This window comes from Columba livia, assembly GCF_036013475.1.
Source record: "Columba livia isolate bColLiv1 breed racing homer chromosome W unlocalized genomic scaffold, bColLiv1.pat.W.v2 SUPER_W_unloc_5, whole genome shotgun sequence".
Taxonomy (NCBI): Eukaryota; Metazoa; Chordata; class Aves; order Columbiformes; family Columbidae; genus Columba; species Columba livia.
In genome coordinates this window covers 3690072-3706474 of record NW_027043000.1, presented here as the reverse complement: position 1 = coordinate 3706474, position 16403 = coordinate 3690072, and the positions used below count along the sequence as shown (strand labels likewise).

Genomic DNA, 16403 nt, shown 5'->3' with positions numbered 1-16403 from the left:
AACAGGCACCCACGAGGATGTCAGCCTTGTTGAACTTCCCTCTGATTCTGGTCCACAGGCACTCAACCTTGTCACTGCTGACCTCAAGTTTAACAGAGTCGAGTGACTCTCTAACATATAAAGCCACCCCTCCACCTCTCCTACCCTGCCTATCTTTTCTGAAGAGCTTGTAGCCACACATAGCAGCACTCCAGTCATATGAGTCATCCCACCATGTTTCTGTGATGGCAACTATGTCATAGCTTTCCTGCTGCACGATGGCTTCCAGCTCCTCTTGTTTGTTGCCCATACTGCGTGCATTAGTGTACATGCACTTCAAGTGGGCAACAACCAGCACAAACAGTTAACTGTCATGGGTTGCATCTGCTATTATACATAAAGGGACAGCTTTATAGCTCCTATGGCAAAGACAAAAACCAAAACAACCTGAAGCCACACATATGTTTGTATACATTCCCCTGAAATACAACCAGGTGTTTAAGTCAGAGTTGTGGAAAATAAATTTAAAAATAAACTCAGTTGTGTTCAGCTAGGAATACATATAAATATTGTTTTCTTAATCTCCCCACACCTATGCAATTTCCTAAATCATGTTTAAGAAAGAACTATAGATAGTGAGGTTTAACACATTGGTACGTTGTATTAGAAATCCCAGTTTCATGCCTTTTGTTTTGCTAGAATATTTTTAAAGTCCTAGAGAAGTGGGACTGTTCAAATACTGTAGATGTTAAACCTGAGACTGAAAAGGGAAACAACTTTTTTTTCAAACCTCTAATTTTTCCAGATAATATTCCAATTTAAATCAGAATCGGAAACACAAAAATAATACTTGTAATCAAAAATTTGTTTTCCTCCTGCACTTCAATTAAGGGCTGAAAATATTAAAATAAAAAAGTAAAACTAAGAGTTCTCCTTCTGCCTGGAAACACTGGGGGGAAAAAAAAGGATTCCTGAATCAGAAAAATAAATGGCAGCATTCAGGATCAGGAAAAAGGTACATACTTAGAGCAGAACTTTATTTTAGGTATTGACTCTCTTTCAAACAAATCACAGGGTTGTAGTTTCTATCTCAGTTACACGTGCTTCACTTCTCTTATGCAACAATACTGGCTTTGCTCCCTGAAAAAAAAAATAAAAAAAAAAAAAATAAAGAGATTTTGTAGGAGAAGAAGGAAGGAGGACAAGGATGACTCTTATTATTTAGGCACGACCTTGAGATTTTAAGCTCTTGCCTTTGACACAGACTTCTTGTAGTTTTGGACAGGTTGCATAGGATGCAAATGCCGAGTGACTAATTGTAGACTAACCACGTTCCAAGCACTGATGGTTCTTGACGTGGCCTGACAACATCTTCTCAAGGTATGATGTCCCTTTCTTTTAACTCCTTCTCTGAAAAATCAGAATAATATGTAGCTGCTTCACGGAGGTGTCATCCCTCCTCAAGAATGTCTGTACCTTGTAAAAAAGTGCCTCTCAACATGAAAAGTAGTATTGCTGTGATGGAGAACCCTCAAACACCTTTGGGAGAACTCTAGGAGAAAAGAAAGGACTGGAAATTGGTTGTTTAGTATAAAAGGAAGGATAAATGGCCACTGGAAGTACAATGTGATAAAAACAGCTACAAGCCTGTCAGAAAGTTACATCTCTGTTTTGTCCCTTTTAAAAGAGAGTTCTGACATGAAGGAAACCTGCATCATAGAATTCCATGTGATTTGTCATTTTTTACTACCAAGGATTATCTTCTCTTGTTTCAACATCATAAATACATCTCTGGCTTGAAATAAAACAAAACTAAGAGAGCTTTTGCAACCCCAGCATAATTAGGGAACAAAGCCCATAAAGGGGCTGTCCCCAAGATGAGCTGGAGCCAGTCAAACAGGGAAAAAAATCTCTGTCTTCTCAGCAGGAGCACATCTATTGCCTCTGCCACCTGTGGCTGGCAACACGGGAACGTGTATTCCTGTATTCTTTTACCTCAGCTTTCCTTTACGGACTAAACAAAACATCACCCCCCTGAAGGAATCCAGCTACAGCAAAACCAAATAAGTGTGTTAAGAACCTGCTCTAATCCCATTCTGAGAGTACCATCTAATCTCTCCCCTTGACTGCTCTGTTCCAGCTTGACCTTTTAATGCAATATTAGTGGAATTCCTTAGTTTTGGGGGCCAGGCTTTATTTCAAACACTCTGAATCTAGAAAAATATAAAACATGCCTCTAGGGAAGGTGAAAAATCTAGCTTCAAGCTCCTTTCACTCATGTATTTGGCTCAGCATTTCCTCTGTAAAGGAAGGGTTTTCACAAGCCATTTGCAGCAACGCCAATCACTTTGGCCACTAGACTGTCACAAATAGGCTATTTTCTTCAGCATGGTTTGTGATGGAAAATCTGTATGAGTTAGGTTAATCGAAGAATTAATTAAATGGCAAAATTCACTTGGTGCAGGGGGAGTTCCTTCCTGTATTTCTAACATGGCTCCAAGGAGAGGTGAGCTCAGTGCAAAAGGAGGCTTTCTTTGTTTAAGTTGACACACCTTTTCCCAAGTGATTCTTCAGGAGCTGTTCAGGTTTTTCTCAGTAGTAGTTCACTGATTCCCAGCCACTTCTCCTCCTTTGCCACTACAACATCTACTTTCTCAGGAAGGAGAGCGAGGATATGAGTACAAGTGGTTTTAATAGGAAATGCAAGAAAAGACATAACCAACCTTTGAAATCTGTTGCAGAGATTCTAAAACCCTGATGGTCTTAGCTATTATTCAGAGACATTTCCAGTGAAATTGTTTTGACTGAATTAATCTTCAGAACTACATTCACGAACTCCAGAATTGAGCCCAAAATTTACTGCAAATAATGAGTTAAAGACAGTTACAAAAATAATTTCAAAGCTATTGACTTTTTTCTTTATCGATTTCTGACTTTTACTGCATCTTACAGGTAAACCAATAGTCCAACCTTTGGCCGAATTCCTATGAAATAGTAGTCCTGTTAACAGCTTCTTGACATTGCTCTCTTATTATTGAGCATCTGGTTTTGATATTAATTATTTAGCTTGTATAGCAATGGCTGTCACAGAGTAAACAACAAAATAGTAGCTTCAATTACAGAAAGCAAAAATCAGCCCACCACAGAGAATACAGTAAAATTGTTGACAACACAAACTATGGAATTCTTTTCTCTCAGTTGCAGAAATGGACTGCCATTTTTCTGTCTGGGGAGTTTTGGCCTTTCTGAGTTTGGCTCTTGTTGTTTCGTTGATACTGAACATTTCATACTATATGAAAAAGAAGCAAGGTAAGTAATGTCTCTGTAAGGAATGGAGTTTGAGTGGTTAAAGTGTTTGCAGAGAAAGCCATCACTGCTTGGAGATTTCAAGCCAACAAATGGATTAATTATTTTTCGGCAAGAATGATTCTAGTAGAGAGCATGTAACTTTCAAACATGTTTAGGGGAGCCAGGTATGATTATACAATGGTTGCTAGCTGCCCAGTCCACTGCCAAACACAGCTACCTGAGTCCATTCTCTGAAGAAAAACCAACAGAACACGTACAAGTTGAGGAATTAAGTTTTGGCTAAATTTGTATTTTTAATGTACATTTTTAACATCTGTAACTTCCTTTATTAAGGTGTACTTTTCATGTAACTGGTTGTTATTCGTACTTTAGTTTAAAAAGAATTTTAAGTAGCTGCACTGATACAAAGTACATTTGAGAAAATTTTATCTTCCCAAAATTCCTGAATGCTTATTTGAATTTCAGATTTCATGCACATTTTATGCTTAATTAGTTTGTTTTGAAAAAGTCCAAATTGCTTTTCATCGTGGGATGCTAATGTAGCTCTTAAATCAATGTGTCACTCACAATAAGGAACTGATGTGTTTAATTCACGTTAGAGGGCGACTACAGTCATACTTTTGTTTCTGTTAAAATTAACTATGACTTTCAACAGATTTGATGATGCCATTGCAACCTCTCTTATGCATGCAATTCTGTAGATTTCAGTTGCACATCCTCACCACGCCCACTCAGAGAAAAAGTGCGTTTCCACAGGGAAAACTGCACCTGTGCTATATGCACATGGGTGCTCAGGCAAACACTAGCGGGTTCAATCATGTTAAACACACATACGTACATAACCTACATAAACAGGCCTATGCTTATGAACTGAACTCACCAAGTACAAGAGAATTAGAATATGACAGGATATTAAAAGAGCTGCTGGAGAGCTGTGGGATGAGGGAGTGCCTTTTTGGTTTGTCTTTTAGTGCTGCTAGGCAGAGATTTCTACGATGAAAAATCACAGTCATTTACAAAATTAATGCTGAGCAAGGTTTTGGTAAGGTTGGCTGATGTTGCATTGCTCATGTAATCGGAGCTTACTGTGCTAAATTCGGGAGTTCTGGAGCAGAAGATAGAAAGTCAAGCATTCCTGAGTTATTAATCAAGCTCTAGTAACAAATCTCTTTGGAGCCAATGCCTTTCTGCCTCAGTTTGTTTTTCTGCATGGTCTCTCTTTCTGAGATATACGCAGCAGAAATAGCAAAATAAGTAAACAAACCCTTCGCCTTGTAATATAAACACATGATGCACCTCCCTAGGCAGAGAAAAAGATGAGGTAGAAGCAGAAGGAGAAGGAAATAAGAAATTAATCACAGGTGTTACAATACATTTTGGGGGACTTGTAAACTAATGTGGACTTTGCAGCCACAGGACAGGGTAGCACACCAACATTTCTTGTATTAGTCACAAGTATTTGAGAAAAGCAGGGGGACAAATGGAGTTTCTCAGAGCCAAGAGCATTCCATTTTACTGTCTACGGTGAAATCAAAAGCATGTCAGTTGGACAATTATCTGAAGTGTTCTAAAAATAGCATGTTTCATTTGCTCTTTCTTTTTTTTTTTAACAAATTTTCCTGCTAAAAAGTATAAAGACTATGAAGACAACAGTCCAAGGTAAGATTGATAAAATATTTCTTTCTGGAAAGGTTGAAATAAGCAATAAATAATGAGAGACGGCTTTGGAGGGACAGCATAGGGAAAAATCCATTATCTCATGAAGCCCGCCTGGAAACACCAGAGAGCACGCTCATTGTGGAAAAGAAAAATCCGAAGAAAACAGGAAAAAAATCATGTGGAAGTGATGTACTAAAAAATCATGTGGAAGTGATGTACTCCAGTCATTTCATCAAAAATGAAATAATTGCATGTTAATATGAGAATTTTGTATACTGAAGTGCAAGATATAAAGATAAAACAATATTTACTATCACTCAAACTCAGTAAGTCTATAATAATTTAAGATAAATATCAGAAAACAATAAGTTACAATATATAAAAACATGTATTTACATTTCATACCCTTATTTTATAAATGATGTTCAAAAGCAATGAAATGGAGTCTGTATACAGCTGCTGGATACCTGATGATCTGTTACAAGTCTGTTTCTCTTATCCCATAGTAAAAAAAAAATAGGCCAAACGTTAAAAAACAGAGATGGAAAGGGTCTCATGTCAACCAAAATATAAAAGGCCCTTGCAACAGAAATACAAAAGCCTTCACCTGTTTCCCCAAACCAATCCTCAATTACAAATTTACCTGAAGTTGGGAAGTCTCTGTTTTTAAGAATATTGCCCCAAGAGACCCATTTAGTGCTTTAGTTTGTATTGCAAAGCAGGCTCAGAGGACATGAAGTGGGTTCGTTTCAGTGATCAATAATACCTCTAGAACTACATCAAACGGTAGCTTAGTGTTCTTGAGATTAGCTTTATATTTAAGTAAGTTCCAGGAAAGAAGAGTTCTATTCTTGGCTAGATAACAAATCTCTCTTCAGAACATGCACATAGCCATTTCTGTGCTGTGTCCCCACACTTGTTTCCCCCCCCACCCCGATATTTTTGGTCTTGTTTTTCAGATCACATACAATCTGCTTGCTACTGCCACATGCGTGTAAAATGTTTAAAGTCTAATAGTGAAGTCCTAAATCAAGCATATTCTGTGAATTAAAAGTATTTTTCCGTTGCCCTTCTAGCTATGATGGCTACTACACAGAAGATGACCCAGTTTATGGCAATCTCAATCAAGATATTTTAGGTAAGCTTCACTTTGAGAACACGTGTCTGTTCAGAGGCTGTGATAAATGTGTAGTTAAAAACTGACTGACCAACGCTTTCTGTGTTTCTCAACACAGAATTAATACCAGCTTGGGATAGAACTGCAAACCATCATACTGCACTACTCTTTTTAAGACCAGGTCTCATACTGAATTGGATTTTTTGCAGTCCAAATGATCCTGTTCAGCCAAATATCTCAAAACCAAGAGCTGTTCTTCATGTAAAGCTGCACCAGTTGAAATAACAGCTTGATCCATGCAGTTACAGCAATCTAAGACACATATTACTCCCTGCCCAAAGTCAATGCTCCCACACAAGATGGTACCCCTAGCAGTCTAAAATGACGCCCACTTAGTGAATAATGAGAAACTTTCCATCCATATGAACAGAAAATGCTTTTCATTTTCACAGTATGCATGTCTGAATTTCTTAGCTAGTCGCCCTTCTGTTAATAGAGAAAGAGATCTGTGTGTGACTTCAAAAAAAACCAAACTTCTACCAAAGTAAACTGGGGGAAGTTGGTTCTGTAACAGGGAGGAGCTGTTAATTTGATCTTTTAAGAATCAGTAGTGTGCCTTAATAACTAAAACATTTTTCTACTTTGATAAACTGTAGAGGAATGTTGTTACGGGCAGATGAAGTCCCAGCCTCAAAGGCCAGTTAACCAGCTACAGGTATCTCTAAGTTTAATTCTGGATTTCTGAATTAGGGTAATGTGGTCTGTCTCAGAATTTTTGTGTGTATCCCATGACAATATATAACAAAAATTTTCACACTGCTCATCATGAAAATTACCATGCATTAGTGTCGTAGTTCATCAAGAAATTTAAGCACAGACTTGACCCTTTGTTCCATCTGGGACATTAATGAGGGAGCAGGAGAATTATAGACAGCTCATTTCCATCCATATGGCATAATAAAGCTCGGTCACAGGCATGCAGATCAGGCTGAATTGAATTCTCTCTCAGGATACTTCCAGGTGGTGGAAAATTTATTTTTTTTTTCTTTTTAAATCTAGACATTTGCTTTATTAACTTCACAGAAACAGACTAACCTATGAAAATTCCAATATGAAACATGTTTGATAATTTGGCTTGAAAAACACAGAGAAAAACAGGTGAAAGACACACGAGGCATACATTTTGCACTGCAAATGAGATCATATTTACAGACAAGAATCACCCATCTTTAGTCTTCTGCACAGACCAAGCCTATGAAAAATGTAACTGGATTATAATTTAAAAAGAAACAAACAAAACCAGTAAGAATAAAAAGAGATCAAATAATGTCTTACATCCCAAAGAACTTGGACCAATTATATAAAGTACCCTCAGTCCCACAGTGAATCTTTCCAGTAATAGCTGCCATAACCCTGTGGAGGGGTTTTGATAGATAAAGATTTGTTGCTGAATTAGTCTGTCTCAAAGGAATCTCAAGGCTGCTTCGAGAAGCTGAGAACAGAATCTGCTGTGAGAAAGAGGGGTGTTCCTCAATCAGCGGGGTCCCATCATCGGACGTATCATCAGCGAGACTCCAGCGCATGGACAGCCCATGATACTCATTTAGCGAATCCATGCTTGGAGCGTGGACGCGTGATTAGAATATAGTTGCATATATAAGGAGGCTTGTTTCTGTAATAAATGGCTTTGCGTGATTCACATTGAATCAGAATGCTGAGTCCTTTATCGTTCCAACAAATGGTGATACCGACGTGATACTCTGGTGTACCACTACGATCGGGTAAAAGCCTGGAGTGGCCCAGCCGGGAGCGGCTTCAGCTGGACTGAAGACTGGACAGAGGCGTAAGGACGCCCCGGGAATAAAGTCGTCGACGCAGCAAAGGGAAAAGTTGATTGGCTGGGAGCAGGAGGGAAGAGTAAAGTTATGGGACAGAACGTGTTCTCTGAAGCACAAGCTGCAGTTAAGTTCCTCCTGCATATTCTCTCTATGAGAGGACTTACATAGGAAAAATGTAACATATGTAGACTATTAATTTGGTGTAGAATTCACGGCTACCCGGGAGAAAATTAGAAGGCTTTTAAACGATAACTTTGGGACGATAAAGGGAAGAAATTACGGAATAAGGTCAGCAATGGAGATGATAAAGAAACTAAATCATTAGCGATTACATGGAAGCTTATAATTTCCACCTTAAAAGACTTTAAGGGGGCAGCCTGATAGCAAACCTAAAAATAACCGTAAAGTTTACCCGGATCGAGTCTTTTGACCCCCTCCCCACTCCATCCCCTGTTGTGCCGTCGGCACCCATGATGATACAGCAGTCTGGGGCGCAGGGAGGAAAATTACCGAGTGGATGGACTCCTATACCATTACCCGACTCTAGAGAGATCAAGAAGTCTAAAGGACTGGAATCAGACAATTTGTCAAAAGAACTGGTGAAAGATGAGAATGCTAGAGTCGTAAATATGTGTAATATCAGTCCTTTTACTGATTCGTGTCCGCCTTTACCGCCTTCTACCCCTCTAACTCCTACGAGAGAGCAGAAGGAGTTGCTGGATATGAACTGGGCAAAAGAACTGTGTGAAAGATCAGATCAGCTATTAGCGAGTGAATCCAACAGTCAGCAATGCGGTCATGCTGATTGTGACGGGAAAGGGGATGCGCTTGGGGACTCAGCTTATACGAATAATTATGATGCTACAAAGGTTTGCCGAGAATGTGCACTGTTCTGAACTCCCCTGTTACTAATGATTCTCCAGCACTGTTCAAGTCCGTGTTATCTGATGACTCGGAAGAGAATGAGGGTTTGAAGCATTTTTCTTGAAAAGTTAAGTATGTGTACGAGTTGCCCCGAGATCAGATAAGAACCATGAAAGACTCAAGCAAAATTAGACCTATGCAATGTAACAGCTATAGATCATTTAGGACAGAACGATGGGGATTCGTTCAAAGGGGCAGGTATCCCACAACTCCTAGAAGAGACACTAATGGACATATCACAACTACAGGCACGATAAGTTTCTGAAATCCTGAGGCAGTCAACAGACCTTGCATATCAAGCTGAGAGGTGCCTGAAACCAACAAAACAGCCAAATCATTTGCAACTATTAATCAGGGTCCCAATGAGAATTACATGCAATTTACTGACCACTTTCAAGAGGCCATCAATAAGCAGGTTGAAAACTTGAAAGCTAAGGAAGCATTGGTATTGAAATTAGCAGTAGAGAATGCTAATGTTTGCTATCAACATATTATTTGCGAGTTTTACAGTACCTATTATGTGGTCCTGTGTATTGCCTCTCTGAAAATCAAGCAGCTTGTTAGGAATGTGAGTTAATTGTTATACTAGTTGTTTTTAAGTGCGCCGTAAAACCTTCTCCCCGCTTTTCACACTCACACTGCAAGCAGCCCTGTGCATTCCTCCCCTTCCCCCCTCCCTCCCTCTTCTCAAGGTTTTTACTTGCAAGATGGGGTCAGGAATTATTGTCTTCTGTTGTGTTCCTAAAAAATCGGTATTGGGAGGTGTTTTAAAACTTAGGAATTATGAGGAAGGAAGATCTTGTTAAATATTGAAATCAGTGTTGGCTGCTGTATAAGTTAAGTGATTGGGAAAAGTGTCTGGGGAATACAATATCGCAGTGTAACACTCCGTTGCGATTAATGTTGTTTTTAAGGCCAGAAGAGCAGGACAAAATAAATCTCTGCAGTTTTACAGGCGGTGCGATTTGAACTTCAACAAGCTGAGAGAGAATTAACTGATAACACACAGGTCAGAAAACTTGTTAAAGTCTGCAAGATGCTTTACTTATTAACCTGTTTTCTTTGTGGGTATCCGTTTAAGCATGTTGCAATTTTGGTAGGTCTTTGCTATATGGTACGATAAGTTCACAGACTGTTAAATCATGAGAATCCATTGACTCAAAATGTGCATTTTGTGATAAGTAATTTAGTTCTTTACTGCATGAATGTGATGGTAAAATTTTGCGTGTAGTAGCTGTTATTTTTCTCTCCAGCATGCTACCTTTACTCCAGCATTCAGACTTGCACAACTCTGTGACAGGCTGTGTCTCATCTCGGTGTGCTGGATTTGGCTTTTCAGTATGCACACCATGTAAAGAATCCTGGTTTTGGAATAACAGCTGCAGTGCACCAGCCTTGCCCAGTCCAGCTTTCTGCGGTGGTAGGGGAGTGGGTGCCAATGGGGCTCCAGCGCACACTGACCTGTTTTGTCAGGGAGACCCAGAGGTTCCTCCACCTGGCTGGGCAGTAAGCGGCCCAAAGGTGCAATGCAAAAATGGAGATATTGTCTTAAATTAGTGTAACTGTGATCCATCTGAATATTTGAACTTGGTGTTTGGTTTTCATATCTGAGCTCAGTATTTTAGTTTGCATATTTATATTTGGTACCAAAATAATCTTGTTTGGGGAGATAATTACAAAATGGGAACCGGTTCCACTGCCAAAATTCCACCTTGCTCCCCCTTAGGATGCATCCTTACACATTAGAGTAATTGCTTATATTGTTATCTAGTAATTTTGAGACCAGAAAAGCATTTAAATTGTTAAACTCTGCTTTGAAAAAAAACAAAACAAAACAAAACAAAACAAAACAAAACAAAACAAAACAAAACAAAACAAAACAAAACAAAACAAACAAAACAAAACAAAACAAAACAAAACAAAACAAAACAAAAAAAAACCACACCAAAACACCTAAATGCTATGATAGATGAGAATTTGGAAGAGATTGTATTTAAAAGTTGCTAGAATATTAACTGATTTGGATCTAGGATAATAGAATAATGGATTTATGTTTATTATACTGGTTTTTGACATCTGTAAATTGTAAAAGGTATATGGAGCTAAGGAATGTAACTATTGCTGAGCTACTTGGAATTGCATATAAAGTGTATTATGGTTGGAATGAAATGGGAAAACAAAAGAGCAAAATATCCCAGGCCTGTGTGCTCACTGTAACTGAGCTCACTGTAACTGAGAAGTTTCCCAGAGCCTCCCACTTCGTACCAGCCATTATGCCAGCTGCATGACCTTGGGTATATCTAAACTGCAGCAAGAACAGAAAAAAGGAAAAAAAAAAAAAAAAGGAAAAATCTGGCTGCCCACGTTTAAAGCGGTGAAAGGGGGGTTTTCTCTCCCCCCCACTGCAGCGATGTAATACTGAATGGAGCACTCTGAGGGTGAAGTTTAAAGGCATCCCTAGCAGACCCGTAGTTCTAATGAAACTGGAAAATTAAACCAAAAATTTGTTAATAGGCTTATTCTGTGGTAATTAGTTGTAAGAGACATCTTAGTAAATTCACCATGCTAGTTTTTGAGGTCAATGGAGAGAACGAAAGAAAGGCTGTTTTTTGAGACCAATAGAATGCCAAATTTGGAAAGTTTTAATACATGAATTCTTATAGTTGCCAGAAAGTCCTATATCTCTCTTAGGTTAAGATTTGTTAAGTAAATTGTAAGCTCAAATAATGTTTTCTGAGAATTCTGTTTAGTTGCATGGCCTACAAGAAGCTGCTTGGATGGCGCAGATCTGCTTGCTGCAAGTGAGAAATCTCCAAGGAAATTTCAAATGCTGTATTTCCACTAGTATTAACAGCCAATGTTTCGATAAAGCAAATACTGCACTGATAGATCTGAAACAGGACTTCGATCCGGTAAGGGAAAACAATGTCCAATAAATATGACAGCCAAAATGGAGTTAGAAATGTTGAGGAATAAATTTTTGACAACCTTACAGGCTGACTGCATTCGATTGGACTTGCAGATTTGTGTATGAAAAACCTGTGGCTATTGTGGGACAGTATGATGACATTGCTAGCAGACTGATATACCGACTGTTATATATCAATTGTCACTCTGATCAAGAAAATGCAGGGAATGAATTTAAGTCTTAATGGGCCATGATCCTTTTGTCATATATGTACCATTTGTGAAATTTAATTCTGATTTATTTTTTTTATTATTTGTAATCTATGTCTTTGTAAATTGCACTAGCTATTTTTTTTAACAGCACAGCTTTTGGCATGCCTAAATGTAAATTGCTGCAGAGACTGCAAGCCTTTAACATCAGGTCATAGGCCATACTTGTATTTGGTCTGATCCTACATACTTGCAAAGTTTTTGTTGATGGTTCTGGGAAGTCTCATAAAGCTGTAGTGGTTTGGTGTGAAGATAACGATTGGCATCATTCTGTAAAAATTATTGAAGGTTCAACCCAATTAGCAGAACTTGGCACAGCTTTAAATTACTTAGAGCTTTTTAAGGAGGAACCTCTACATTTGATTTGTGATTCTGAGTACGTAGTCAAGATCCAACACACGTATCTGGTTCTGAACTTTTTTTGTTTGTTTGTTTTTTTTTTCTTTTTTTAAAAAAAAAAAAAAAAAAAAACAAAAAAAAGGGGGGGAAGTAGGGGAAACACCACAAAACCAATTGTCAAAAGCATTGTATGTGATGAAACACTTTGCAAGTATGACCCAAAACCATGCTAAACCAGAAAGAACCTACGTTAGTTATGGTCAAATCACTAGTCAATGAAAAAGGCCGCATCAATTGATAACCTGGGGAAAAGGTTATGTTTGTGTCATTACAGGCCAAGGATTGAAGTGGATTCCACAAAGATTCAACGGATGGAGATGGACAGGAGGGAGACAAGTTGTGAGGACTGTTTCAGATGTAAACCATGGATCCTAATTCAGTGTTATAGATGCTCACAGACCTGGTGGTCTAGAAGCCTATTAGTAAGAAGGTGGTGTACCTTCTGTGGAGAATGGCAATTTGAACAATCAGCAGGAGATCCAAAAGGGTGGTATTATGATTAGATAGTCAATGCATAGATAAGGTAAAATTATGAGATATCCCTACCATAGTAATCTAAGTTTAGCAACTGATAAAGATTTAGAAGGGATATTAATCTTAAGCTATTGATCTTTTAAATAGGTTAAGATAACTTTAAAGATATTAATTCAATTATTAGTATATGCTGATGGTATTAAATATGTTACCCTATAAACTGCGCAGTTATAAATCTTTTAGGAATTTAAGAGAATATATTGTATTAACTTGTCTGGTTATTTTGAATCTATTAAAATAGTGTGTTAATAAGGTTGTCATAGTAGAATTAAGGTTTTAAGAATAGGCAGGTAGTTGTTTGATCTTATTAAGTAAGGTTTAACTGCATTATATGTAATTGTAATTATGTTGTTAATCACGTGTTCTATGTTGCAGTATATTTCAAAAATGATTCACCGTGCGGTTAAAGGGGCCTGACTAATTCAAGAACAGAAAGGGGGAAGTGCGGAGGGGTTTTGATAGATAAAGATTTGTTGCTGAATTAGTCTGGCTCAAAGGAATCTCAAGGCCGCTTCGAGAAGCTGAGAACAGAATCTGCTGTGAGAAAGAGGGGACTTCCTCAATCAGCGGGGTCCCAACATGGCGTGAATCATTGGACGTATCATCAGTGAGACTCCAGCGCATGGACAGCCCGTGATACTCATTTAGCGAATCCATGCTTGGAGCGTGGACGCGTGATTAGAATATAGTTGCATATATAAGGAGGCTTGTTTCTGTAATAAATGTCTCTGCGTGATTCACATTGAATCGGAATGCTGAGTCCTTTATCGTTCCAACACTACCCCAAGAACACGAGTCATTTACTGTTAGGTTACGTTGGTCTGTTTTCTGTGCTGCCACAGCTGAATCATTTGTGCTTTTAATGAGCTAATTTGGTTAAAATTCAGCCACTATTATGATTACGGTGTAGACATACTCAAAGTCTTAGACATAACTTTAGAGCAAGCATAACTACTGAATGTTAAAGTGCATGTTCATCTAGGTGGAGTCTGCCCATCAGATGTGTTATGCCTCACTTGATCACAGTGTCAAGGGAAAACGCAGAAAACCGAGGAGAAAGAAAGGCCCTTCATTAGAGGAGGATGAAGAAGAAAGATCATCTAACCCCACCATGATGGCTTCCAAAGTTAGCATTTATCTCAACAGTGAGCAGCTGGCTGCTGAAAACACGACAAACGTAGAAGCCATTCATGATGATCCCATGAGATTAATGGGCTTGATTCGTACTACAAAGGAGAGAACATTTGAAGTGGCTTCATAAACCAAATATGTAATCATAAAGTGATATCTGCTTCTTCGTTCTGGAAAAACAGTGAATGATTAGAGGCAATAACCTGACAAACTGACATACCAAACCATGTTAGAAAATGGGTAAGTTAAGTGTTCTAAAGTGTCTTCCAAGCACATTTAGAGACTGAGCAAGAAATAAGATCCAGACTGCCACTTTGAAGGACCTGCCCTTCTGAAGACATTTTGGAAAGGAGTTGTAGAAGCTGGTATCTCAGCATTCACATGGTATTGATTCCAGTAAAAATTAATCCTTAGTTTAAAACAACCATCAACTTTCAAACAGTCCCAAAAGACCCACCCTGTTGTCTGTAGAGCTCTAGCAGAGTATAACTACTCTTCTATATAGGTTTGAACACCACCTTTGAAAGGAAATTGTGTTTCATGCTTGCACACTTAACGATTTAGTTAAACTAAAAACCGATCATCTGTTCGACATTTTATACTTCCTTACGGTGACTGGTCTATGGTAATAACACAACATATCTAAAGCTAATTGGAGAATAAGTTAATAGCTTGTTTAAAGTAGTAATTGCACATCTTGCAAGATTTAACAATATCCTTATATATCTTTAGTTTCCTTCTCTGAGCAATACCAGGATACATCTCAAATCTCAACTCCTCTACTAATGTTTTGTTGTATCCAGCCCACATTAAAGATATTAGCCAAATATCTGTAACATTAAATCTCCTAGGGAGGATTTTTTCCTTCTAATATTCTATGTGATGTTTAATATTCTGTGTGGGTTTTTCACTGCCATTGTTTCATCTATTTTACAAAAGTAGAAAGAGCCTTTTTATTTCCCCAAATAATTCACATATTGTGTGCACATTCATCTTAAGACTTTAAACTCATCAGATGGTAACCTTTTATAGAATGGGGTTTTATTTTTATGTTCCAGGAGTCATTAAGTAGTAGAAGCAGGAAACAGTAAGGCATCGTGATGTATTAGGCTAGTGCAAAAGGAATTGTGGCTTTCACACTGTTGAAATTTTCCGTTTGATATTGGGATACATTCTTAAATAAATGTGGTTATTTTATGCATCATTTTAATGTTATTTTCTTGCTTTATGTTTTTTCTTCTTTTTTCTTTTTTTTTTTTTTTTTTTGCTAATGACTTATTACTAGCTATATATTTTATGTTTATTTTAGACTATGGAAATGTTAGACAAAAACCAAATTTGAGTGGTTTTCTTATTCAAGTTCAAAATGAGTCATAAAGCAGTGAAGACAGCTCACAACATCAACCAGGCATTTGGCCCAGGAACTGCTAAGGAACGTACAGTGCAATGGTGGTTTAAGAAGTTTCACAAAGAAGATGAGAGCCTTGAAGATGAGGAGGGTAGCGGCCAGCCATTGCAAGTTGACAATAACCAGTTCAGAGCAATCATCAAAGCTGATCATCTTACAACTACAGGAGAAGTTGCTGAAGAACTTAGCGTCAACCGTCCTACGGTTGTTTGGCATTTGAAGCAAATTGGAAAGGTGAAAAAGGTGATGGATTGATGAAAAGTGAAATTTGTACAAAAACTGACGATGACCAGCTCTGTGGTTGGACAGAGAAGAACCTCCAAAAGACTTCCCAAAGCCAAACTTGCACCAAAAAAAGGTCATGGTCACTGTTTGGTGGTCTGCTGCCGGTCTGATCCACTACAGCTTTCTGAATCCTGGCGAAACCCAAAAAGTATGCTCAGCAAATCAATGAGATGCACTGAAAACTGCAAAGCCCGCAGCCAGCCCTTGGTCAATGGAAAGCGCCCAATTCTTCTCCACGACAATGCCCAACCGCACGTTGCCCAACGCTTCAGAAGTTGAATAAATTGGGCTGCAAAGTTTTGCCTCATCTGCCATAGTCGCCTGACTGTCACTTCTTCAAGCATCTTGACAACTTTTTGCAGGGAAAAAGCTTCCAATACCAGCAGGATGCAGAAAATGCTTTCCAAGAGTTTCTCAAATCCCGAAGCATGGATTTTTATGCCGCAGGAATAAACAAACTTATTTATTATTGGCAAAAATGTGTTGACTGTAATGGTTCCTATTTTGAATTTTAAAGATGTGTTTGAGTCTATTTATAATGATTTAAAATTCACAGTACAAACCAACAATTACTTTTGCACCAACTAATAATGTGCCTACCTCTAAGTGTCAGAGAGTTCTGCCTTCTCAAAATAAGGATGTT

The 16403-nt window shown here is 38.3% G+C and overlaps 1 protein-coding gene across 1 annotated transcript in view; it reads left to right on the top strand.

Moving 5' to 3' along the window:
• The window catches only part of LOC135577510 (T-cell receptor-associated transmembrane adapter 1-like), a 55484-nt gene extending 41287 nt beyond the window's left edge, over positions 1–14197 (top strand). The window contains exons 2-5 of the mRNA XM_065047645.1: positions 4866–4947; positions 6024–6085; positions 6721–6779; positions 13919–14197. Of these exons, the coding sequence (XP_064903717.1) occupies positions 4866–4947; positions 6024–6085; positions 6721–6779; positions 13919–14197 (482 nt within the window). The remainder of the gene's footprint in view (positions 1–4865; positions 4948–6023; positions 6086–6720; positions 6780–13918) is intronic.
• Positions 14198–16403: the final 2206 nt, after the last annotated feature.